A 22,829-nucleotide genomic window follows, 5' to 3' on the forward strand; every position below is an offset into this window, starting at 1 on the left:
GGGAGGGGCAGTCTGGGCGCCCAGCCCAGAGGCCTGGGCGGCCCATTTCGGACAGGCCGATTGATTCGGATGGCCGGCCCAAAGGAGGGCCGCCCGCCAACATAGTAATTCCTGTAACTTTAAGCTTTGCTAGTGGCTTCTTGATTCTCACACAGTTTCAGTCCGTAGAACCAGCAGTTTAGAGTTGCGTCCATGGACGTGTGATTGCAGCAAACAAACAACTGCTGCCCCCACCCACCCCCACCTTCACTTCCGCACGGTGTCAGATAATGATGTCGCAACTACCACCAAAAAGTAGGCTTAATTAGAACCGGGAACTTCTGGACTAAACAGTGCTGAGGTGTCAGGGGGCCCGCCCTGGCCCATCTCCGATCTCGCTCCAGTCCCTGGTCATGACAACCTCGCCACACAAACTGTTCATATGTCAAGGGGACAAGCTTTTACCCTGACGACGAAGCCGTAAGAATGCTAGGGTGCAACACAGACAGAACCCAGACGAGTGACAGCGCGTGTCAACTTGGTTTGTCTTGCCACCACACCGATGAACCGTTCTATTTCCCACACAACCCAATTGACAAGCATATTCACCTTCCCAATGTGGCCGCCCCGCCACCCGGCCCCGCTCCGCCCCGGCCCCCGCCCCGCCCGCTAGGTGCAACACAGACAGAACTCAGACGAGTGACAGCGCGTGTCAACTTGGTTTGTCTTGCCCCACATGCGGCCACACCGATGAACCGTTCTATTTCCCACACAACCCAATTGACAAGCATATTCACCTTCCCAATGTGGCCGCCCCGCCACCCGGCCCCCGCCTCCGCCCCGCCCCGCCCCGCCCCGCCCCGCCCCGCCCCGCCCCGCCCCGCCCCGCCCCTTCACCCTGAGTGTGTCTGAGCCATCACACAAAGCGCTTCTCGAGCTCCACGTGGATCTGGCGCGGCAGGTGGGTGTTGTTCGTTGTTTTCGCACTCTTTACGAACCAGTGCAGCCGCCGTCCAGTCGCCCGGCGTCGCCTGCATGCACGAGGTTGGAGTGCACGAACAGCAACTCGCCCACCGGCAGCTGCAGGCGCACCAGCCGCCGGTGGGGGGTGCTGGCGCAGAGGTCCTTCAGCACAGCTGCAGTCCGGCCCGCCTCCTGTGCTGCGGTGTACGCGCGGCCCCACAGCAGGACCTCGTGCTGGCTGGCCTGCGCCACCAGCAGGCTTGCCGGCTGGAGGGCGAGCATGATGAACCACCCGGGCTCCCCTGGCGCCATGTCGTAGTGGGGCACCTGCTCGGCAACCGGACGAGTGCCGGGCAGGTTCGCCAGCAGCACGGCGTCCTCCAGGTGCAGCCCCAGCTCACCCTTCGGGTCTGCCGCTGTCACGACCTCCTCCAGCAACGGTCGCAGTTTGTCGCAGAGCGCCAGGAGCCCAGCGCTGCCCGCGAGGTCCTTCCACAGCACCTGAACCCGCTGGCCCGTCCCCACGCTCATCCGGATCTCCGCCTGCACGCCCTGCAGTGCTGAGATGCGCTGGAAGATCTGCTCTCCGTGTTTGTCCGCCAGCGACGCCAGCTCCGCGATCAGGCGAGGGTTGATCAGCCTTGTAAGCGTTGCCGGCAGACGCACGGCGGCAAGGCCCAGGCCGCACAGCAGCGCAGGTGGCACCTCCTTGACCTCGCAACGGTAAATCTCGGTGGTGGCCTCGTCACGGGCAGCAGGCGGCGCCGCATCCTCGGACCTTTCTGGGCTGGGCGGCTGCTCCAGGCTGGGCGGCCGCCTCTTCTTCTTGGCAGGGCGCGCGCCAATCGGCTCCTGGCCCTACAACACAAGGGCATGAGCGATACACGATAAGCTGAAGTGGGCGTAAAAAGCCAAGAGCCGCCCCGCCCCGCCCCGCCCTGCCCCGCCCCGCCCCGCCCTGCCCCGCCCCGCCCCGCCCTGCCCCGCCCTGCCCCGCCCGCCCCGCCCTGCTCCGCCCCGCCCTGCCCCGCCCTGCCCCGCCCCACCCCGGGCTGCCCCGCCCCGCCCGCCGTTCTAGCTGTCAGGGGATGCATGCCCTCTCACCGGTCCAGTTACATTGTGTTGACCACGCGGTGCAGCCAACCGCGCACTGCTCCTCTGCGCTGCCCTGGCCGGTGGTGCCTGTATGCATGAGAGCGGATCGTGCAGTTAGTGCATGCATGCTACCGGATCCTCGCCCCGTGCACCCACACATCATATGACCACTCACCGGCAGCGAACCACTGGCTGCGCCGCTGCTGGCCCCTGCGTGCCCACTCGAGCTGCCATCTATGCCGCTGACTGCTACCGTGCGCCCACATGTGTCACCACTTGCGCCACTGTTGCTGACCTCCCCAGCCATACGCTGCTGGGTCAAAGAAGCAGGTACGCGACGTGCAGGCGGCTCGCTGGTGCGGGTACTGGCGGCGCCGAGCTGCTTTGTGTCCTGTGTCGTGTCGGTGCCGGCATCACTGCCCGCCTCAGTGAGCTCTGTAGCCGGCACGTACTCCGCGGGCCCAGCCGAGCCGCCAGGCTGTTGGTCTTTGGGTGACCACCCCTGTACCACCGGCGCCTGCGCCTGCGCCTCTGCCAGCTGCTGCGCCTGCGCCTGCGCCTCTGCCAGCTGCTGCACCTGCGCCTGCACCTCTGCCAGCTGCTGCGCCTGCGCCCGCGCCTCTGCCAGCTGCTGCACCTGCGCCTGCGCCTCTGCCAGCTGCTGTGCCTGTGCCCGCTCCTCTGCCAGCTGCTGCGCCACGGCCTTGTTGGTCAGCTCCTGCATGGTTAAGTGTGTGAGTGGCCATCATAATCTATCGGAGGACGTGGGTCAGGAGCAGTACAACATGGCCGTAGTTGGGCAGCACCTGTAATTACCGGGAAGCCTTTCGCACCTGTGCGGCATCCTCAAAAGCGCGGACCGCGTAGTTGTACGTGGGGTTGTTTGCTGCGAGGGTGCCCGGTGTGGGAGCGCCCTCCAGTGCGGCAATCTCCAGCAGCATTCTTGCCTTGCCGCTCAGGTCTGCCTGCAGCCACCCCTCTTGCCCCGCCATGATTTCCTGCACCAGCAGGGCGCCGCCCTCCCGCACGTAGTCGCATGCCCGCTCGGGCTTTGACTTGGACCCCGTGAGCTCCATCAAGGTCACTGGCACGGGGGGGTTCTGCGTAAACAGCAGTACATTTAAGGGGGTGCCTAAGTGTCTGCAGCTGGACTGGTCACAGTGTCCTCTGCTGCCCACCTCGGGCGCCGGCGCCCCCCGCGGCCTGCTGGGGACAAACGTCGTGCCGAAGAGCAGGAACGGCTTTGCTGTTGCGGGCAGGGTGCCGATGTACTCCACGCCATCCTTGTAGACCACCAGCTGGCTGCCGGGCTCACACTTCCCCAGCGAAACTGCCGCGAGGAAGAATTGCCGCTTGAAAGTGGACTTCCAATGCCGCGCACGCTCCACTGCCCGACCAAGCTCATGTAGCATTTGAGTGGGGTTACCAAGGCAACCGAACTTGGAGAAGACAGTCATTCTAGTGAGGTCTGCCAGCTAAGTTCGAAATCAATCCCTCCTCGCACAGTCTGCGGCTGGTGTTGGATGCATTGTTGATGACAAACGAATACAGTTTGGCTCTATAAAGTGGTACAGACAATAAGAATTGAGGAATACGGCTTGTGTGCGAAACGAAAAAAACCCATCGACCCCGGTGGGTTTTCCGTTCGTCGCGTACACCTCGAATTCTTTATCCCCTGATGCTCACACCTCCCCTAATGCCGAGTAGCTATTGATAGTAGACATTAAAGAGGCAATCCACTCGCAGGCGTGTCCATCACCACCATGTCCCAAACACACTGCTGAAAACCCGGCGGCGCCTGGACCAGCCACAGCTGGGCTTGGCTGATGGGAGCCGGACCGGGGTTGTGTGCGTTAATCTGCGCCACAACGGCCTTCGCCACCGCGCAATCCCAGAAGTGGTGCTGCCGTGGCGTGGGCGCGGCGGCGGCGTGTGCCTCCGCCGCGGCGCCCCCATGGCCGTGCTGCCCACAGCCGCATGGCTCACGGCGAGCCAACGGCGTATGCGAGTTTCCCGGCAGCGGCACTGCGTCAATGGCCAACCGCCACAGCGTCTCAAAGTGTCACCATTCCCAGCGTACCTTCTGCCAAAGGCGTGTGTGTGTGTGTGTGTGTGTGTGTGTGTGTGTGTGTGTGTGTGTGTGTGTGTGTGTGTGTGTGTGTGTGTGTGTGTGTGTGTGTGTGTGTGTGTGTGGGCGCATGTGTGTGTGGGCGCATGTGTGTGTGTGTGTGTGTGTGTGTGTGTGTGTTAAAGAGCACAAGGAAAACATTACGCGTAGGACAGTATGTGTGTGTGTGTATGTGGGCTTGTGTATGCGTGTGCTCGTGTGTGGGCTTGTGTATGCGTGTGCTCGTGTGTACACGAGGTGCGTGTGTATTGACGCGCACGCGTATGTGCGTACATGAGCATGAGCTTGTGCATTTGTGGGTGTGTGTGCACGCTTGTGCGGGCGCGTGGGCGTGTGCGTGCGCGTGGGTGTGCACCTGTGTGCGTGCGTGCATGCGTGCTTGCGTGCATGCGTGCGCGTTTGCGTGTACAGGGGCAGGGGCAAGTGCAAGGGTGTGAGCAAGGGCAATGCTGTGGGCGTGGGCGGGGTGCTTGTTGTTTGTCACTTGGCCCAACACAGCGCAATGCCCAACTGCGTGTGTCTCCACGCGGGCAGCCCAACGGGGTGTGTTCTGTGTGCGTATGCTGTGGGGAAGAGTGTTGCCGGGCATGGCCTACTCGTGAGGCCCCATCTGAGCGGCAGGCACATGCATCCCATGCCCGCATCGGACATAACCAGCGCCCAATGCTTGACTCAACGCTGCACAATGCCCTACTGTGCGTGTCTCCACGCGGGCAGCCCAACAGGGTGTGTTCTGTGTGTGTGCGCTGTGGGAAACTGTGTTTCCGGGCATGGCCTGCTTGTGTGGCCCCACCTGAGCGGCAGGCACATGCATCCCATGCCCGCATCGGACATAACCAGCGCCCAATGCTTGACTCAACACAGCGCAATGCCCAACTGTGGGTGTCTTCAAGCTGGCAGCCCAGCGGGGCGTGTCCTGTATGCGTATGCTGTGGGGAAGTGTGTTTCTGGGCGTGGCCTGCTTGTGTGGCCCCATCTGCGCGGCAGGCACATACATCCCATCCATGCCCGCATCCGACGCAACCAGCGCCCATCGCTTGGCCTAACACAGTGCAATGCCCAACTGCGTGTGTCTCCACGCGGGCAGCCCAACGGGGTGTGTTCTGTGTGCGTGCGCTGTGGGGAAGTGTGTTTCTGGGCGTGGCCTGCTTGTGTGGCCCCACCTGAGCGGCAGGCACATGCATCCCATCCATGCCCGCATCGGACATAACTAGTGCCCAATGCTTGGCTCAACACTTCGCAATGCCCAACTGTGCATGTCTCCACGCGGGCAGCCCAACAGGGTGTGTTCTGTGTGTGTGCGCTGTGGGAAACTGTGTTTCCGGGCGTGGCCTGCTTGTGTGGCCCCACCTGAGCGGCAGGCACATGCATCCCATGCCCGCATCGGACATAACCAGCGCCCAATGCTTGACTCAACACAGCGCAATGCCCAACTGTGCATGTCTCCACGCGGGCAGCCCAACAGGGTGTGTTCTGTGTGTGTGCGCTGTGGGAAACTGTGTTTCCGGGCGTGGCCTGCTTGTGTGGCCCCACCTGAGCGGCAGGCACATGCATCCAATGCCCGCATCGGACATAACCAGCGCCCAATGCTTGACTCAACACAGCGCAATGCCCAACTGCGTGTGTCTCCACGCGGGCAGCCCAACAGGGTGTGTTCTGTGTGTGTGTGCGCTGTGGGAAACTGTGTTTCCGGGCGTGGCCTGCTTGTGTGGCCCCACCTGAGCGGCAGGCACATGCATCCCATGCCCGCATCGGACATAACCAGCGCCCAATGCTTGAATCAACGCTTCGCAATGCCCAACTGTGTGTGTCTCCACGCGGGCAGCCCAACAGGGTGTGTTCTGTGTGTGTGCGCTGTGGGAAACTGTGTTTCCGGGCGTGGCCTGCTTGTGTGGCCCCACCTGAGCGGCAGGCACATGCATCCCATCCATGCCCGCATCCGACGCAACCAGCGCCCATCGCTTGGCCTAACACAGCACGATGGCCAACTGTGCGTGTCTTCAAGCTGGCAGCCCAGCGGGGCGTGTCCTGTGTGCGTATGCTGTGGGGAAGTGTGTTTCTGGGCGTGGCCTGCTTGTGTGGCCCCATCTGCGCGGCAGGCACATGCATCCCATGCCCGCATCCGACGCAGCCGCATACATTGGATTAAGCGTCCTAGCAATGGCATTACCAGAAGGGAGGCGAGCTGGCATGCGCAATGGGGCAGCGCTGCTGCATGGGGAGACCCGACATTCAGCTTCTCAACTTAATAGTATGACTCTGTTATAAGACTCATACTATGCACTACAGATTTAATACTAACAAGTTGTTAAATGTATCGCTAGCCTGTTACAGCCTATCTCTGTTGCAATCAAGCGATATCGGCATGCAGTGTTCCACGTTCTCAAACCCTCTATGATACTGCACGATGCTATTTCATAGCAAATATGTTAGACACAAGCTTGCGAGCATGCCTGAGGGGTTGGCGGAGGTGCTACAAACTTGGTCAAAGTGGAGGATTTGTCGCTGACCTTCGCCGACCTGCACGAAATTCAAGGCCAAACAGGCTCAAGGCCCAAGAATGTAAGTTTTTGACTGAGAACTCGCATTGTATCAGCTCAAAACGTCTACAGCAGTGTTTTCCTGTCGCGGTCAACAACCATTCGTCTGCCCTGCCTGCGCTTTCGCACGGGGTCCTAATGTGTGTGTGTGTGTTACAGGATTGGAAGTGTGCATTCCTAATACCTGCAACGAGACTAACCGAGCCGCAAGGGCCCCTCGTCTCCTGGAACTGGATTGTTAGTTGCATCTTGCACACCATGTGCACCGTCGTGGTGCTGCCTAATCAAAAGACAGCGCTTAGACCAAATATCCTAATAGGTCCTAATAGTTTGCAATTGCTTATGCATGCAAATATCTGCTTGCAATTCCCCGGCCGCCCTATTCTCATGTCAACCTTCGTCATGTCAACCTTCGGCATCGGTGCATGTGCTGCTGGCAATGGCGCTTTTGCGTTTTGGTGGTAAGTCAGATTTCGTGATGCAATCCACATGAAAAGGAGCACCAAGACATGTGTGCAGTGGGCAGCTCAACGGACAGGGCATGTATACAGCATGTGAGATACAGCATGTATCTCGGGGAAAGGCTTGTCACCATGCCTCTTGCAACGCCGGTGGTGCTGTGTATGCAGGTGATATGTGCGCAAACATGGAGGCGCATGTGTAGGGCCGAGGAGCGCGACGAGGTAGCCAAAGGGACCCAGGAGCAAGCAAAAAGGGTATGTGTACAGGGTTGAACAAGGGCAGGGGAGCCGCTGCTACATGACAAGGGCATGACAGGACATGCAACGGTGTCTGTAGACACCACAAAAGCGCAGCAGGCGGGGCACTGGGCAGCAGCGGGTGGTGGCGGCGTCCGAAATGGTGTTGGGCGTGTCCAAATTGACGCCTGGGCATGTCCGAAATGGGGCTGGGTGCGTCCGAATCAACAGCTGGGAGTGTCCGAAATGGGGCTGGGCGCGTCCGAATTGCCATTGCGTCCGAATCTTGGCATCCGACAAAAGTGTCCGAAATACTTGTAATTCGGATGCTATTCGGACCAGATTCGGACCGACTTCGGACCAGCTTCGGAGACAAAAACTTCGGACAGGGGTGGGGTCTTTCGGACAGGAACTCGGACCAGCTTCGGATGGTCTTTCGGACCAGGCTTCGGATCAGGTTTCGGACAGATCTTCGGACCAACTTCGGACCAGATTCGGATGAGCGGCTTTCCCCGAGTGATCTTTGCAGCTTTACTTTTTGGGCTGAGCCCCCCGAGCGAAGCGATCCAGGGGGGGGCGAAGCCCCCCAGGATTGCCCCTGTCCGTGCCTGCCTGCCTGCCTGCCTGCCTGCCTGCCTGCGTGCCTGCCTGCGTCGACAAAAAGTGCCAAACTGGCACAAACCGCGAGCGCCACGTATTATAAATTGCTATTCCCTATTGTATAAAAATAGGCGGCAGGGCAAATTCGGCCGGAGCGAGAAGCGACCTCGCGAGTCCATGGACATCTTGACTTTCGTCTTGCGAGCGAGAGTGCAGGCTTGATAGTTTCTTCCGCACAAAACTATACCGACCGCATCCAAGCTTGGGAGACACAAGAATGCTTAAACATAACATGCCTCAAGGCCATTTCGGTGCAGGTTCCGCGCGAAGACGACTCCGTTCTGCCTTTGCTCATGTAGTATCCGCCAGTAACAACGACGAGGATGGAATGAACTGCCGCTTCGGCCGTTCACTGAGTCGTAATGGCAACAGCTTCCTCGCCGAGCTGTCGTGGCGGTGGCTGCGGCTGCCAGCTGAAATGGCGGTATTGAACAACGACAACCGTGACGTGGCGATAGGCAGACCCTTCCCGTCCGCGGTGCGCGACACGCGAGCGGCATGGAGTCGCGGCTGCGCGGTAAGGGCCGGGGTCTGGTGTCTGGAGCGTGAAGTGTGGCGGGGATGGTTGGGGATGGGCGGGGAATGGGCGGGGAATGGGCGGGGAATCCTGTGTGCATGGAGGGGGAGGCGGGAAACCCCGAGGGCGGGAGCGAGGAAGCCCAAAGCAAGGCGCCCAGCAGTGCTGAACGTGAACGACTTGCCAAGCTGTGAACTAAATGTGTCCCACAACTTAAATAATGCCTGACAGCCCTGCACGGCGCGGCAGTCGCGGCGGCCGCGGCCGCCGCGGCCGTGGCCGCGGCGCGGGGCAAGGTCTATCAGCCCTTGTGCACGATGACCCTTCACTCGATCAATACTGGCCCGTTGCTGAACAACAACACACCGCTGCTGTGCCGAGAGCGGTGGCAGCACGCGCACAAGGTGAGCATAAGCGAGAAGGGCGCGTGAGGCCAGGACACCCGAGAACCTACTGTCCTCCTGTCGCCGCCCGCAGGCGCGGCCGCGGGGCCGTCACCGCCACCCCCAGCCTTCAAGGGGCGTCAGGGCGTCACCGACACCGACAACGCCGCTGGGAGCAGCGGACAGCAGCATGGGCTCGCGCCGGAGCACCTGGAGGATGGTTTGGTGGTGTCGGGCACCGCCGGCGCTGCGGCAACTGCTGCCAGACCTCGGGCTGCAACAGCTGCTGGTGTCTGCCCTGGACGTGACGCTCTGCTACACCGGCGGCGGTGCATTGGGACGCAAGGTGCGATGCTGAAGCACGTGCAGGGCGTTAACCAGCAAGCTTACCCAAACCGTTGCTGGCACAACAGGAATGATGGCACCGCCTGCCGGCCCTGCCAACCCTGACCCACATCCGCTAGGTGGCCGCAACATCCCACAAGGTGAAGTCAGGAGCCAACGTTGGGGCCCATGAGTTGTGTGACCATCTGTGCGGTACAGCACATTGCAGTTTGCAAGGATTATTGGGCCCTTGATTGGGCCGTGGCTGCGGCGTTGTAGCGCTCTCCTGACGTGGCCTGTCGCCTCCCTCTCCCCTTCCAGGTGGCGGATTCCAGGTGGCTCCTGACCCACATCAGCTGGTGGGCGCTGGCTTCCTTGCCTTCGCGTTTGCGGGCGTCGCGGGAGCTGCCATTCTGGCTGCCGGTGGCGCTGTAGCTGCACCGACTGCAGCTGGCGGCCCGATCGAAGGTCAGTGTGAGTGGCGTCGAGGGGATGTGTGCGCATGTGCAAAACAGTTTGTTGCAGGCGGTGACCATTCAGAGAGCTTCCTCCCTGCCTACAGTGCCGCTGGCGCCAGCTGCCATCACTGCAACACCCCCGGATGCAGCTGACGCTGGTTTTGTGCTCCCGCCGCAACCGCCGGAGCCCCCAGTACAGCGTGGACGTGGACGTGGCAGGGGCAGGGGCAGGCCGCGTGGGCGCGGCCGCGGGCGCGCGCGTGGGTACGGCAGGGCCAGCGCTCCCCAGCCGGCGGATGCAGACGCGGAGGCCGTGGAGCAGCCGCACAAGCGCCGCCGCAGCTTTGGCACGGATGAGCAACAGCGGCAAGCCGCACGGCGGCGCCAGCGGCGGCAGGGCATGGAACCTGATCAGCGGCAGCAGCACCTCTCTGCGCACGCCGCGGCGGAGGCGGCGCGCGTGGCGGCAATGACCGCTGAGCAGCGGCAGCAGCACCTAGCTGCACACGCCGCTGCGGAGGCAGCGCGCGTAGCGGCGATGATTACTGAGCAGCGGCAGCAGCACCTCGCTGCACACGCCGCCGCGGAGGCGGCACGGCGGGCGGGCATGGACGAGGAGCAGCGGCAGCAGCACCTAGCTGCACACGCCGCTGCGGAGGCGGCGCGCGTGGCGGCAATGACCGCTGAGCAGCGGCAGCAGCACCTCGCTGCACACGCCGCTGCGGAGGCGGCGCGCGTAGCGGCGATGACTGCTGAGCAGCGGCAGCAGCACCTCGCTGCACACGCCGCGGCGGAGGCGGCGCGCGTGGCGGCAATGACCGCTGAGCAGCGGCACCAGCACCTAGCTGCACACGCCGCTGCGGAGGCGGCGCGCGTGGCGGCAATGACCGCTGAGCAGCGGCAGCAGCACCTCGCTGCACACGCCGCGGCGGAGGCGGCGCGCGTGGCGGCAATGACCGCTGAGCAGCGGCAGCAGCACCTCGCTGCACACGCCGCTGCGGAGGCGGCGCGCGTGGCGGCGATGGCTGCTGAGCAGCGGCAGCAGCACCTCGCTGCACACGCCGCTGCGGAGGCGGCGCGCGTGGCGGTGATGGCTGCTGAGCAGCGGCAGCAGCACCTCGCTGCACACGCCGCCGCGGAGGCGGCACGGCGGGCGGGCATGGACGAGGAGCAGCGTGCAGCGGAAACGGGCGCGCGGCAGCAACGACGGGCAAGACAACGCTTCACAGCCAGCACTGAGCGTGGCCCAGCAATCCGGCGTAAGTTCGAGGAGGTGTGCAACCACGTCTGCGAATGCTGTCGGCGCTGCTTCTACAGGGCCGGTGTCACGGTCACGGAGCACGAGGTGGGCGTGTGAATGGGTCCGGGTTCGGCTCGGCTTGCATTGGATCGCAGTGGCTTGCACTGAAAGCGCATCACAAGAGTCTCATTCAGCACTGAAAGCAGGCGCTGTTACCCATCATCGCAGGTTGCATGCTCCACTCTCGCCCGGATCCTGCGCGGCGGCGCCGCGGCCGGCACCGACCGCGACCGTGACGAGCTTGACGAGCTGGAGCGTGGCGTCGGCGCCTATGCGGCAGACGGCGATGCAGGCGGCGCCGCGGACGTGGCCGCAGCCGCGACCGAGGATGGCGGCGGCGTGGGGCTGGAGGCGGGACTGGAGGCGGAGGAGGCTCAGCAGGCAGCGGAGCCAGTGCAGCAGCGGCCACGCCGGGCTGCAGCTGCTGCTGCCACCGATGCTATCCTTGGTGGCGCCCGTGGCCGTCGCGCCGCCCGCGGTCGTAGCCGGCGCCGTGGTCTACTCGGCCAGGCGGTAGCGGCGGACGGCGTGCCGGCGGCAGCAGATGACGGCGGGCAGCCCACCAGCCGCATGCTGTGCTGCACCTGCCTCGAGAAAATAATAATAATAATACCTACGCACGGACCAAGGTCCCGCGTGCCTTAAGGAAGAGTCCCATCGAGGCTAACCCTACCGTATCTCTGTGGGACCTTGGCAACAGGCACCCCACGCATCCACCTTCACTCAGTCCATAGGAACCGAAGTTCTGGACCTATCGGCCTACCAACTCTCCGAATTCGGCCATCGTGAAGTTTCCACGTTGCAACAATGGGATCCGAACCCAGAGAGTCGCTACAACGCTTCCGTCAGTACCACGGACTCCATACCGGAATACTGACTCGGTTCCCCGGGCAGGATCCGAACCTGCATCTATACTTGTCAGCCTCAACCCGGCCGAATCCGTGATTCGAACCTGGGTCTGCCATGTGACAGCGGCATGCTCTACCAATTGAGCTACCGGGGAACCTGCCTCGAGACTCTCAAGCGCGGGCAGATGCCGAAGACCTGCGTGGTGAACAGCCTCTCCCTGCAGGAGCTGCCACCGGTCCTGCGAGACCTGCGTGACGGCGAGTGGCGGCTGCTCTCGCTCGCGTTCGCCTGTGTGCAGCTGCTGGTGCTCCCGACGGGGGCACAAACCGGCGCCCGGGGCATTGCCGTCACTGTACGTGCGGAGACAGCACAGATGGTGCAGCAGCTGCCGCGTAACGTGGACGACGCCGGCATTGTCATCATGCGGACTGGTGCCGCGCTGCCCAACGGCCGCCAGCCCAACGTGCAGGAGACTGCGCAGGGCGGTAGTGGGCGGCCCCCAAATGCACCAGAACGCCGACCGCCAGTCACCTTCCGATGCCGCATAGCCTTTGTGATGGCGGCGCTTCGCTGGCTCAAGCTGAACAACCCCCTGTACGCCGCCGTCGAGGACCGGCTACCCGGGGCTGTGGGCGGCGGTAACGATCGAGGTGATGGCGGTGGCGCCTACGGCGCACCTGACGAGGTCGACCTGCCCATGGTGGACGTCGAGGTGCCTGGCGTCGCTGCTGAAGCCGCGGGCGGTGCAGGCGGGGGCGACGGCGCTGCTGCGGCAGCACGTGAGGGCGGCGGCGGCGGCGAGCCTGCCGATACGGCCATGCCTGACGCGGCGCCTGCCGCCGGCGCTGCTGCCGAGGCCGCGGGCGGTGCAGGCGGGGGCGACGGCGGTGCAGGCGGTGACGCAGGCGCTGCTGCGGCAGCACGTGAGGGCGGCGGCGGCGGCGAGCCTGCCGATACGGCCATGCCTGACGCGGCGCCTGCCGCCGGCGCTGCTGCCGAGGCCGCGGGCGGTGCAGGCGGGGGCGACGGCGGTGCAGGCGGTGACGCAGGCGCTGCTGCGGCAGCACGTGAGGGCGGCGGCGGCGGCGAGCCTGCCGATACGGCCATGCCTGACGCGGCGCCTGCCGCCGGTGCTGCTGCCGAAGCCGCGGGCGGTGCAGGCGGGGGCGACGGCGGTGCAGGCGGTGACGCAGGCGCTGCTGCGGCAGCACGTGAGGGCAGCGGCGGGGGCGAGCCTGCCGATACGGCCATGCCTGACGCGGCGCCTGCCGCCGGTGCTGCTGCCGAAGCCGCGGGCGGTGCAGGCGGGGGCGACGGCGGTGCAGGCGGTGACGCAGGCGCTGCTGCGGCAGCACGTGAGGGCGGCGGCGGGGGCGAGCCTGCCGATACGGCCATGCCTGACGCGGCGCCTGCCGCCGGTGCTGCTGCCGAAGCCGCGGGCGGTGCAGGCGGGGGCGACGGCGGTGCAGGCGGTGACGCAGGCGCTGCTGCGGCAGCACGTGAGGGCGGCGGCGGCGGCGAGCCTGCCGATACGGCCATGCCTGACGCGGCGCCTGCCGCCGGCGCTGCTGCCGAAGCCGCGGGCGGTGCAGGCGGGGGCGACGGCGGTGCAGGCGGTGACGCAGGCGCTGCTGCGGCAGCACGTGAGGGCGGCGGCGGCGGCGAGCCTGCCGATACGGCCATGCCTGACGCGGCGCCTGCCGCCGGCGCTGCTGCCGAGGCCGCGGGCGGTGCAGGCGGGGGCGACGGCGGTGCAGGCGGTGACGCAGGCGCTGCTGCGGCAGCACGTGAGGGCGGCGGCGGCGGCGAGCCTGCCGATACGGCCATGCCTGACGCGGCGCCTGCCGCCGGTGCTGCTGCCGAAGCCGCGGGCGGTGCAGGCGGGGGCGACGGCGGTGCAGGCGGTGACGCAGGCGCTGCTGCGGCAGCACGTGAGGGCGGCGGCGGCGGCGAGCCTGCCGATACGGCCATGCCTGACGCGGCGCCTGCCGCCGGTGCTGCTGCCGAAGCCGCGGGCGGTGCAGGCGGGGGCGGCGGCGGTGCGGGCGGTGACGCAGGCGCTGCTGCGGCAGCACGTGAGGGCGGCGGCGGGGGCGAGCCTGCCGATACGGCCATGCCTGACGCGGCGCCTGCCGCCGCTGACACTCCTGCGGTCGCCACTGAGGCAGCTGCTGGGCGCGAGCCCGATGCATCTGAGGGCCACGCAGGCGGGCGCGTCAGCGGCGGCAGTGGCGGAGCGGGCAGTGACGCTGCGGCTGCTGGGTCCTATGACGCAGCCGCTGCTTATATGCGCGAAGTCGGCGGCGCTCCTACAGCCGTCGGCGCAGGCGGTTGGCGCAGGCAGTTGTTGAAGGCGGTTGCGGAGCGTGCTCTTGCCGACGCTGAGGCGGCTGGTCGTGGGCCCAACGCCATAGTGTTTGTGAGCCACCCAACGCTTGGAGAATTTGCGGTACGGCGCCTCAGCCCGCACCGTGGAGACCATGACGAGGACGATCAGCGTCCGGAATCAGGCAGCACTGCTGCAGTTGATGGTGTGGGTGGAAACGGTGAACCTGGCGGTGCAGACGTGGAGCCTGGCGGCGGCAGTGGCAAGCCTGCCGACACGGACCTGACGGACGCTCTACCTGTTGCTGGTGCTGCTACAGCCGCAGTAGCTGCTGCGGCTGCTGCAGCTGAGGGCAATGCAGGCGAGAGTGGCGGCGGCAGCCGGACGGGTGGTGACCCAGATGCAGCGGGGGCAGGCAGCGGCGATGGTGGGCTTGCTGGCACGGCTGCAGCGCCTCTGGCACCGGCGATCCCCAGGGACGCCGCCGACCAGCTGCCTGAGCTCCGAGATGACAGCGATGGCAGTGATGCTGACGAGCCGGTTGCTGATGGCCGGGCCGCAGACCGCGCTCTGCCGCACGAGCTGCGGCACTTTGGGCAGCGGTTTGGCTGCGGCCCTGGCTGTGCTCACACGCACCACAGTGCAGGTATCCCACCACCTGGACAGCAGCCCGGTGGCGTCCCTCCTGCAGCGCTGGGTCTGGATCCGGCAACCGCCCTGCGGCTCGACCAGCTCATCACCGCCGCTGGCGCGCATGTCGCAGTGGCAGCGATCGCTGGCGCTGTTGTGGGCGCTGCGCGCCAGGTAGCAGAGGGCCAAGCCGGTGATGGCAACACACGCTGCGGCCGCGGTCTAGCCAGCGGCGGCCATGCAGGCATGCCGCCAGCAGGTGCGGACGCCGGCGCCAGGACTGGGGCACACGGCGGCAGTGGCAGAGATGCCAACGCCACCACCACCGCCGCCACTGCCGCCGCTGCCGGAGGCGCTCACCCGGCTGCGGCAGTGGCGGCGGCCGCTGCTGAGCCCCCCCTCCCGCCGGTGGACGTGGTGATGGCAGAAGCCAACCCGGTGCTGCCGCGGGACGCACTCCACACCGCAACAACACAGGCAGGGCGAGCCGCTCGGGCGCGTGAGGAGCGGACCATGGCCACCACCATCACCACCCGCACAGGCGGAGTGCTCAGCATTCACGCTCACCCTGACCTGGAGGCGCTGGCATTCCCCATGCTCTACCCGTACGGCACCAACCACTTCGGCACCAACCGAGAGCAGCCCATCGGCATTGCAGCCTACTTCACCAACCGCGTGCAGAATGCCGACCGCCGCTTCCAGCTGCCGGTGTACCTGGCGTGGGCGGTCAGCCTGTCTGTCTACCTGCAGCTGCGCAACCAGATCAGCGTCAGCCTGCGCATCCAGCAGAACGGCCGTGCCCCCAGGCTCAACACGCTCCGCCGCCAGGTTGCCGCCCTCCAGCGACAGCAGCGCCGCCAAGACGCAGCTGTACCGGACCCTGCCGCCGCTGGTGAGGCATCCCCGCCCAGGCCCGCCACAGCCCTGCTGGCCGGCGGCCGGCCCGGGCGGTGGAACCTGTACCGCGGCGGCGGTGTTGCACCAACGCCAGGGGCAGCGGCGGGCCGGGAGCAGCACGCGGAGGATGGGGGCCAGGACGCCGACGCTGCCGACCTTGGCGACATCGAGACAACCGCCCGCGCCGTCCTCAGCAACATCCGCGGTACCCCGGCCTACTGGGCTGACGCCGCCGCCGACCTGTTCGCCATGCTGCGCTCCATCGGCCCGCCCACGTGGTTCTTGACGCTGTCCGCCAACGAGCTCGGCTGGGACGACCTCGTGCTCGCGCTCATCTCCGAGCCTGAGGAGCGGGCACGCCGTGCCAAGGAAGCACTGGGCGCCGTTGCGTTCGATGCAGCGACGCCACGCGAGCGCGGCGACAGTGTGCGCGCAGCACTCGGCGCTGCAGCGTACATAGCCGCGTCCCCAGCAGAGCGCGAGACTGCAGCGCGGCGGGCGCTCGGCACAGCGGCGTACACGAGCGCAACGCCGGGGCAGCGCCAGGCTAGCGCGCAGCAGGCGCTGGGTGAGGAAGCTTTCCAACGACTCACCCACAATCAGCGGGAGCCCAGCGCCCGTGAGGCGATGGGGGAGGCTGCGTACAGACGCGCGACGGAGGAGCAGCGGCGCGATGCTCTGCTAGACAGCGTCACCCGCAGCGCCATGTTCCAGCTCATCCGCGACAACCAGGTGTGACAGGTTTGGGTCCTTGGGGTTGCATCCATCGGTCATGTTCGTTATCTCCTTTCGCTCACGCTACCCACACGCACCGCGCCTCACCAGGTCACCGTGGCGCGGCACTTCAACCATCGCTTTGAGACCCTGCTCAAGGCCATCATTGAGTGCCCTGACTACCTGGGCGAGGTCCAAGACTACTTCTGGCGCGTGGAGTTCCAGGTGCGCTGGTTGGTGACCCTGTGCTTGGGCAATGCTGCAGCTGTGTGAAGCCGCGTTAGGTTAGGCACGCTTCGCTGCACTCTCAGCTGCACTCTCAGCTGCACTCTCCTGCCCTCCACTTCTCGCAACTGCAGCGGCGCGGCTCGCCCCATATCCACATGCTGCTGTGGGTGCGCGACGCGCCAAACATGGACACCGCCGACGGTATGGCTTCTGCCCCCGCCTTCATCGACCGCTACGCGTCTGCCAAGCTGCCCGACCGGGAGGCGGACCCTGTGCTGCACGACCTGGTGAAACGCTACCAGATTCACGGCCACACCTTCACCTGCGGCGGCTTGGACGGCCCCTGCCGCTTCCTGTACGCCAAGGACGCTTGCGAGGCCACGCGGCTCAGGCAGGACGGCGACCGCAAGCTGCGCCGTGGCGACTCGTATGTCATCGCCCGAGGCCCGGGTGACGGCAATGTTGTGCCCTACTCGCCAGCGCTGCTGCGGCTGTGGGGCGCCAACATGGACCTGCAGCTGATTGGCAACGCCGCCGGCGCCGCTGCCTACGTCACCGCCTATATGACGAAGGCGGAGACCGACGGTACGCGGAAGACGGTGCAGGAGGCGGTGGGCGGCATGCCCGAGGACGCGCCTGCAGCTGCCGTGCTCCGCCGCGCCTGCACTGCGCTGCTAAGCAAGCGCGAGTACTCGATGCAGGAGGCTGCGTGGCTTCTGATCGGCTCAACCCTCAAGCTCCGCGGCAGCAGCCGTGCCACCGTCAAGTTGTGCTGCCGGCCCAAGCAGGAGCGCCCTGGCATTGCTGCCCGCAACGCGTTCGCAGCCAACACCGACGGCGAGCGTGATGTCTTGCTGGCCACCAACCACTACGACTACTACGCGGCGCGGCCTCTGGGCTTGACCGGTGCCCTCGGAGCACCGCGGCACCGTTGCAGGCCAGCGGCTACAGCTGACGACGAGGAGCCGGACACTGCCTGCGAGGTGTGCAGCAGCACCGACGCGGACGAAGGCGCCAACTTCATGCTGTTGTGCGACACCGCCAACTGTCCCTACGGCTACCACGGCCGCTGCCTGGAGGCGCCGCTGCTGGAGGCGCCGCAAGGCGACTGGTTCTGCCCGCACTGCCGCCAGCGCGCTGCCGCGGCTGTGGACGCAGAGGCTGCTGCCCGTGCGAGGGCTGCAGCGGTCGCCGCGGCGGCAGCTGCAGCGGGTCAGTGCACGGTTGCGGAACCTGCTCTTGAGCAGGATGGGGCGGGGCTGGGGGGCGCCCAGGGCGAGGCGGCTGCCCATGCGGCCACGGCCGCTACCGGTGACGGTGATGGCGCCGCAGGCGGAGGCACTGGCGGCATGGCCGCGACTGGGACAACCGCGCCTGCCACTGAGGCCGCTCGGACAGCCAGCATTGAGGCACTGCTCGCGCGCAACGCCCGCCAGGGCCGACAGCAGGCGGGGCCAGAGGTGGTCGCAGGCAGCGCGCTGCCCGCCAGCTGGGAGGACGTCAGCCTCTTCATGTTTCTGTCCGAGTTCAGCGTCAGCCGCGTGCAGTCCAGGGACGCCGTGTCTCTCAGCGCCCCGTTCGACGGCAGCAGCCCCACACATACACGGCTATACATCAAGCGCCGCCCCAACAAGCCCTCGGTGCTGCGCTGCCACCCTCGCACCACTGCGGACAGCCATGGCGACAAGCACTTCTGGGCACAGCTGTTCCTGCACAAGCCGTGGCGGAGCGAGGCGGCACTGACAGCAGGGTTCGGCAGTGCGCTGGACGCCTTCCGTGTTGCCATGCGCAACCCCGCGTTCGTGTCTGCGGTGCGCCCAGGCCCTGCCGCGGACGCATTGGAGGCGGAGGTGGAGCGGCTGCGCGCGCTGGACGAGGAGGCTGGCGGGCTGGTGCTGGACCAGGTTCACGCAGACCCAGATGCGGGCGCTGCTGAAGCGCAGGACGACACGACGGGGCTGTACGACCCGGAGCTGCTACCGGCACACGTGCGTGCCGCTGTAGACCAGGAGGCTGATGCTGGCGGCGGCGGGGCCGGTGGCGGCGGCGGCAATGATGGCGGTGGGGGCGAGGGCGAGGGCGAGGGCAACGAGATGGAGGGCGACGGCGGCGGCGACGCCGCCGGCGCGGCAGCCGCAGCGGCTGGGCGGGACGTGCCGGTGCTGACGGCGGGGGCGCGCATGACGCGCGAGGAGTACGACGCTGGCCGGCGGGCACTGAGCCCCGAGCAGCGCGCTGTGTTCACCGCTGTCTTTCAGCATGTGCACGCAACTGCGGAGGTTGCGCGCACCGGGCAGGACGCGCCTCGCCAGCTGCTGGAGTTCGTGACCGGTGGTGGTGGCACCGGCAAGTCCTTCCTCATCAAGCTGGTCACGGAGATGCTACGCCGCACACACCCGGATGGCGAGCCGGTCGTCCTGACCGCGCCAACTGGCGTGGCGGCCTTCAACATCCGCGGCTCCACCATTCACCGCGCGCTGGGCCTGCCTGTGGAGAACTGCCGCGAGTCTGGTGAGCCAGTTACGCAGGATGCATACGGTAATTGTGGGATGCCTGCATCATTGCACGACCACGTCCCCCTCCCCCATGTCCTTGCGCTGACACTAGCCACCCCTTTCTTTCGCACACGTGCATATGTGCAGGAGCCCGGCGCGTGCACTGGGAGCCGCTGTCCGCCAACCGGCTCCAGGAGCTGCGTCAGATCTGGGCATGCGTGCGGTACCTGATCGTGGACGAGATCTCCATGGTCTCGGCTGCGACGCTGTGGCACATCCACCGCCGCCTCGTGGACACGCCCGAGCACTGGCCATTCGGCGGCATCAACCTCATCGTGCTGGGCGACTTCTACCAGGTGAGCGTGGCACTGCACGTTGACGGCCAGCGCTGTGTGGGCCAGCAAGGAGAGCAGCATGCGTGCGTTGACCTGAATGCCCCTAGGCTGTCAGCATGCCTGCGGCACTCAACTGCACCCCACGCCATGCCACCCTACACTGCAGCTGCCGCCGGTGAAGGCTACCTTTGTCTTCGATGGGGAGGGGCGCGGCACCTGCGCTGATGCACGTGACGGCGCCGCCATGTTCCGCGAGTTGTTTCACATGTTTGAGCTCACGCAGAACCAGCGGCAGGCGGGCGACCCGCTGTGGGCTGCTGTGCTCAACGTGCTACGGCTTGGCGTGCGCACAGGCAGCCGGCAGGACTTGAGGGCTTGGGAGCTCGCGTGCGCCATCGTCAAGGAGCGGATGCTCGCGTCCGTGTCCAGCAACGGCAAGGCGCTGGATGCCGACTTCCAGAACGCCCCGCGTCTTCTCTCGCTCACGCTGGAGGTGGACGAATACAACGCCGCGCGCCTGCAGGAGCTTACCAGCACCCCCGGTGTCGTCTGCCACGTCATTGCAGCCCAGGACCAGCTCGTGCCGGAGCCGGGGCAGCCGGCTGGCGAAATTCAAGCCGGCGACGTGCCCACGTCGGCCGACATGTGCGGGGGGTTGGGCGCCTGCGTACGGCTTGCTGTCGGCGCACGCGTGATGCTGCGCCGCAACGTGCACACGCTTGACGGGCTGGTCAACGGAGCGCAGGGCACCGTCACGGGCGTTGAGTTCAGCCGCGGCGCTGTGTCGGCGGTGCTGGTGCAGTTTGACGACCCTGACGTTGGGCGCTTGGAGCGTGCGCGCGCGGCGGCGGCGCGAGGTCAGCCAGAGCCGGCGAGCGCCCCAGTCGCTATCGCCAGGGCCACCAGTCGCTTCTACAACACCCGCCGCACCCGCGAGCTATCCCGGCAGCAGTTCCCGCTGGCGCTCTGCTGGGCGTTGACCATCCACAAGACGCAGGGCCTGTCGCTGCACAAGGCCGTCATCAACCTAGGCAGGTCCGTCTTTGACGCCGGCCAGGCCTACGTGGCGCTCAGCCGCGTGCGATCGCTGGCAGGCGTCGCGCTGTCCCAGTATGTCAGCACCAGCCTGGAGAAGGTCAGCCCCCAGGTCAGCGCCGAGTATGAGCGTCTGCGCGCCAAGTCCGCCCGCTTCCGGCAGGAACAAGCAGTGGCTGACGCAGATGCGGAAGCTGCTGTCGCGCCCATCGCCGCTGCCATCACCGCGGCCGACGAGGCCCGTGTTGCTGACGCGGCGGTCCCAGCAGACAGCGACATTGCAGACGGGGCGGCGGCAGGCGGCGGCGGTCAGGACCTGGCAACGGCGACGGTGCCTGCTGCGGCTGCGGTCGCGGTCGTGGCTGCTTTGGGTGATGCTGCGGCCACAACAGCCGATCGCAGCGCCACCGGCATCCTGCTCGCAATCTACCAGGCGCGTCCATCTGCAGCACGACTGCCGCCTGGGGCTGAAGAAGCTGCGTGGGACAGGGCCAGCGCGCGCTGGAACACGGTGCAGGCTGCAGCACAGGCTGGGGCCGCCGATGTGGGGGAGATGCCTGCGCCCACAGGAGCGGGCAGGGGGGAAGGAGGGGCAGCACACGGAGGGCACACTGGCCAGCGTGGGCGAGGCCGCGGCCGCCGGGGCGGGCTTGTGCCGCAAGTCGCCGGCCACAGGCGGCCACGCGATGGCGATGAGGGCGGCGTGGAAGACCAGCGGCCCGCTCGGCGCGTGCGCGCAGCCGACGCCGCTGCCACTCCTGCCGCGAGAGTTGCGGCTGCACCCGGTGCCAGCGGCAGTGGTGGCGGAGCTGGCGCCAACGTGGCGGCGCAGCTTCTACAGCAGCAGCAGCGGGCGGGCGGAGGCAGGGCTGGCCGGGGGCAGCAGGGGCGCGGGGCCGCTGACGGCGTCGGTCGAACGCTTGCAGATGGCACGCTGGCCTCTCACAGTGACTACAATGCCGCAGCAGTTGCGTGGGGTGACCTGACCTACGACTTCACGAGCTGGGCTGCGCTTCTTGGGTGCGTGCGTGCCTTGCCCGGCTGCACGCACTCTTGGCTGTACATGCCGCTTATCGTGGACGCGCTGCTGCCGGAGGGCAGGGCGAGGGCGGCCTTTCCCTTCCGCCGACCCAACGGCTGGAGACAGCTTGTGGGCCTGCTCAAGGCCGGGGCTGCGGATGCCGGCATCATCGCAGCGCAGCTGCTGCTCGACCTGGACTGGCACATCAGCGCGGAGGCTCAGGAGCAGGTGCTTGAACGCTGCCTGGGCCTCATCGTGTCCGGCATCTGCACAAAAATGGCAACCGACTATGCGCTTGGACAGGCGGTCACCATTACCACACTGATCCGAGACGCGGAAGCGCGTCAGCTGGAGGCGGTGCAGCAGCAGCAACAGCAGCAGCAGCAGCAGCAGCAGCAGTAGCAGTAGCAGGAGGAGGAGGAGGAGGAGGAGGAGGAGGAGGAGGAGGAGGAGGAGGAGGAGGAGGAGGAGGAGGCTGGAGGCGCAGCTGGAGGTGGCGGCGTGTAGGCCGGAGTAGTGGCGCTTGTAATGGATATGGGCGCAGTTTGAGATAGATCAAGGTACTGTCTCGCTCAGAGAATCAAGGGCGGCAAGGGCTGTGTGAGCAGGAGGCTGCAGGCGCAGCTGAAGGTGGAAGCGTGTAGGCCGAGGTTGATGGCAGCTGACACGGCCGCCATGGCAGGTGCCGTGCTTCCAAAGGCCTCTGCTGCAGCGGTCATGGCCATGCGAGCAAACCGCTGCTCTATCAAGGCCTCCGCAAGTGCGCAAGCCAGGGGTTCCACCGCCGCGCCCGCCAGCACCTCCCGAACTGCACGCGCGGCCCCTCCAGCTGATCCCGCGGCCTCAGCGCAGCGGCGGCGGCGGAGTGCCCAGCCCGCAGCGCCCGCCATCTCCCCACCATACTCCAGTGCGGCACTTGCACAAGCACGGGCGGCAGTGGCGATCAGGCCCTCGGGCACTGCTGCTGCAGCCTGCCGCGCCGCAGCCAGGGCATCGGCGCGCGCGCCCTCCTGCACCGCCGGGGTTCCGCCGGCACTGACCACACCCAGCAGCCGCGTCACCTGCTGCTCGTTCAGTCGCTGATGAAACTGCCACAGCCCGGTGCGCAGAGACCGCAGCATCAGGAGCGCTGTGGAATTTACCACGTGCGCCTTGGGCTCCCAGCGCTGCTGCGTGAGGTTCTGTGTGATGTATTGAGCGGCCACGGCGACGTCGTGCTCCGTGAAGGCACACAGGCTGGTGCCAGGGGCGGCC

General features: G+C 66.3%; 4 protein-coding genes across 4 annotated transcripts in view; 2 read left to right on the top strand and 2 right to left on the bottom strand.

Moving 5' to 3' along the window:
• Nucleotides 1-103: 103 nt before the first annotated feature.
• CHLRE_02g142947v5 (uncharacterized protein) lies at nucleotides 104-3,599 on the bottom strand. The gene is made up of 4 exons (XM_043060199.1): nucleotides 3,216-3,599; nucleotides 2,871-3,137; nucleotides 2,213-2,755; nucleotides 104-1,800 (listed from the first exon to the last, which is right to left on the bottom strand). Exons 1-4 carry the CDS (start codon nucleotides 3,447-3,449, stop codon nucleotides 970-972), a joined length of 1,875 nt encoding a protein of 624 aa, XP_042927941.1. The 5' UTR covers nucleotides 3,450-3,599; the 3' UTR covers nucleotides 104-969.
• Nucleotides 3,600-8,129: 4,530 nt separating this feature from the next.
• CHLRE_02g142967v5 (uncharacterized protein) lies at nucleotides 8,130-11,711 on the top strand. Its single transcript, XM_043060200.1, has 5 exons — nucleotides 8,130-8,580; nucleotides 9,058-9,309; nucleotides 9,609-9,755; nucleotides 9,895-11,090; nucleotides 11,214-11,711. The coding sequence occupies exons 1-5, from the start codon at nucleotides 8,562-8,564 to the stop codon at nucleotides 11,688-11,690; spliced, it is 2,091 nt and encodes a 696-aa protein (XP_042927942.1). The 5' UTR covers nucleotides 8,130-8,561; the 3' UTR covers nucleotides 11,691-11,711.
• Nucleotides 11,712-11,779: 68 nt separating this feature from the next.
• CHLRE_02g142987v5 (uncharacterized protein) lies at nucleotides 11,780-22,116 on the top strand. Its single transcript, XM_043060201.1, has 5 exons — nucleotides 11,780-16,479; nucleotides 16,573-16,686; nucleotides 16,821-19,200; nucleotides 19,332-19,540; nucleotides 19,686-22,116. The coding sequence occupies exons 1-5, from the start codon at nucleotides 12,079-12,081 to the stop codon at nucleotides 21,975-21,977; spliced, it is 9,396 nt and encodes a 3,131-aa protein (XP_042927943.1). The 5' UTR covers nucleotides 11,780-12,078; the 3' UTR covers nucleotides 21,978-22,116.
• Nucleotides 22,117-22,124: 8 nt separating this feature from the next.
• Nucleotides 22,125-22,829, bottom strand: part of CHLRE_02g143007v5 (uncharacterized protein) — a 2,806-nt gene continuing 2,101 nt past the window's right edge. Inside the window, exon 3 of the mRNA XM_043060203.1 lies at nucleotides 22,125-22,756. Within this exon, the coding sequence (XP_042927944.1) occupies nucleotides 22,148-22,756 (609 nt within the window). The 3' untranslated portion in view covers nucleotides 22,125-22,147. The remainder of the gene's footprint in view (nucleotides 22,757-22,829) is intronic.

The sequence above is a fragment of the Chlamydomonas reinhardtii genome, chromosome 2 (assembly GCF_000002595.2).
Source record: "Chlamydomonas reinhardtii strain CC-503 cw92 mt+ chromosome 2, whole genome shotgun sequence".
Lineage (NCBI taxonomy): Eukaryota > Viridiplantae > Chlorophyta > Chlorophyceae > Chlamydomonadales > Chlamydomonadaceae > Chlamydomonas > Chlamydomonas reinhardtii.